This window comes from Astatotilapia calliptera, chromosome 23 (assembly GCF_900246225.1).
Source record: "Astatotilapia calliptera chromosome 23, fAstCal1.2, whole genome shotgun sequence".
In the NCBI taxonomy this organism is placed as follows: domain Eukaryota; kingdom Metazoa; phylum Chordata; class Actinopteri; order Cichliformes; family Cichlidae; genus Astatotilapia; species Astatotilapia calliptera.
The window spans coordinates 33,138,706-33,140,770 of record NC_039323.1 but is presented as its reverse complement, the minus strand read 5'-3'; the positions used below and the strand labels follow the sequence as shown (position 1 = coordinate 33,140,770).

The 2,065-nt window shown below is 41.1% G+C and overlaps 1 protein-coding gene across 1 annotated transcript; it reads left to right on the top strand.

Moving 5' to 3' along the window:
- Window positions 1–259: 259 nt before the first annotated feature.
- LOC113016590 (uncharacterized) lies at window positions 260–1,523 on the top strand. Its single transcript, XM_026159509.1, has 2 exons — window positions 260–732; window positions 940–1,523. The coding sequence occupies exons 1-2, from the start codon at window positions 595–597 to the stop codon at window positions 1,465–1,467; spliced, it is 666 nt and encodes a 221-aa protein (XP_026015294.1). The 5' UTR covers window positions 260–594; the 3' UTR covers window positions 1,468–1,523.
- The last annotated feature ends 542 nt before the right edge of the window (window positions 1,524–2,065 follow it).

The window sequence follows — 2,065 nt, the reverse complement described above, 5'->3', positions numbered from 1 at the left end:
GCCCCTACAAAGAGAGATGCCGGTGGTTTCGTGAGAATGCTGGAAGACGAAGCTTTCTGTTTTTTCCTGGCCTTGTTTCACAAGATAATGCCACATGTAGACATGCTGTATAACCACCTACAGAAGAGAAACATCGATTCTGTCACCATCGCAGGGATCACCCAGACATTCATCAGCCGCATGCAGGCTATCAGTGGGCATAAAAGCATAAATATGTAACCTAGAATAAATGTTAATTTTCTATGCATAGATTCTATCAAATTCTCTGCATATATTCTGTGTTCTGTGACTTAAATGTTTAATGGAATTCAGATAATTTTGATTTATATCAGCCTTTGAAGTAATTTTATGAAAAATATTTGATTAAGTATATTTGATGAAGTATATTCCCAGTAATGATTTGATGTAGCCTATACCATAGGCTATTTCCTGAAATTATGGCCAGGGCCTTTATTTACTTGCACTGGTTTTCCCCCAGCCATTAAACCAGGTCCGGTTATTAATTAAATCCGGTAATTCCCGGTAATTAGAACACAACCTTTGTTTGGTTTGTGTTTGGTTAATATATCCCTATTCAGTTTTCAGAAGCCATTAATGAAACTTATGTATTGGATCAGGGAGGCACTTCCTAATCTGGTTGTGGATGAGGAGTACAGGGGACCTGTTCAAGACCCACCCACAAAGAGACGGAGAACATTGGGGGAAGACAGGCAACACCATTTGGCACTGGAGGTAAGCACTAGCTGCTTGGTCTGATTTAAATCGGATCATCAGATAAAATCTAATGACGATGCTGTCAGATGTCATTTGATATAGTGGTCATGACTGTTTTGTTTTGTTATGGACAGATTTTTTTTTTCAGAATAATGATTAACATGAGACATGTGCCAAAGTCTTACCACTGAATCTAACTCTTACCAATTATATATTATTGGATAGGTGTGCGACACCATTATGAGCCATGCCAAGGAGAGGTTTTCTTTCACCAAGCACCTTGTCAGCGCCACTCTGTTGCAAGGAGACTTGTTCCAACAACACAGCAAAAATTTTCCAGATGCAGCACTACAAACCACAGTGGAAGCCTATCCCTCATTGGACAAAGCCAGACTTAAAACAGAACTGTCCCTGATCTACGACAACGAGGAGTTTCAGAGTTGTAGTGGTGCGCTGGCGCTCTATCAGGTTCTGATGGAAAACAACCTTCAAGACACATTCACCGAAACTGTAAGTCTTCTTAACATCCTCATCACCACACCAATGACAACATCAGAATCGGAGAGGTGTTTCTCTACTTTAAAGAGGATAAAAACTTTCCTGAGAAACAATATGGCTCAGGATCGGCTCAACGCTCTGGCTATGCTGTCCATAGAGAAAAAACTCACACAAGAACTTCCTGATTTCAACACCAGGGTCATCGAGAAATTTGCCACTCAGAAAGACAGACGAGCAAAGTTCTTGTACAAATAAGAACCCTTAACCATATTTACTCTCTTTCTCCATCCCTCTCTCTTTCACTCTTTAGCCCACCCCCCCAATCAGTTTACAGTTGTTGTTTTCAATAGTTATTTTTCATTCATTCAAAAAAAAAAAAAAAAATCTGTTCATGTTCATTTTTACAAATCTATACAAATGGCCAGAATATGGTTGTTCATTTTTACAAATCTATACAAATGGCCAGAATATGGTTGTTCATTTTAAATTTAAATTAAAATTGTGTTGTTTGATGTACTCATTAAATGGGTCATTTTAGTCGATATCATAAAAATTGCCCCCCCTGAGATTTTTTTCAGGAGCCGCCACTGGATGTAGGAGGTGAATGACGGCATCATCCGCTCCAATGCCAGGCTGGTAGGCAAACTGAAGTGGGTCCAGTGATGAGCTTATTAGGCGCCGAAGCTGAGCCAGGACCAACCGCTCCAGGGTCTTCATCAGGTGGGATGTCAGAGCCACCGGCCTGTAGCTGTTGAGGTCCTTGGGGCGTGAAGTCTTTGGCACTGGTACAACACAGGAGGTTTTCCAGAGCTGTGGGACTCTTCCCAACCTCAGGCTCAGGTTGAAGAGGTGC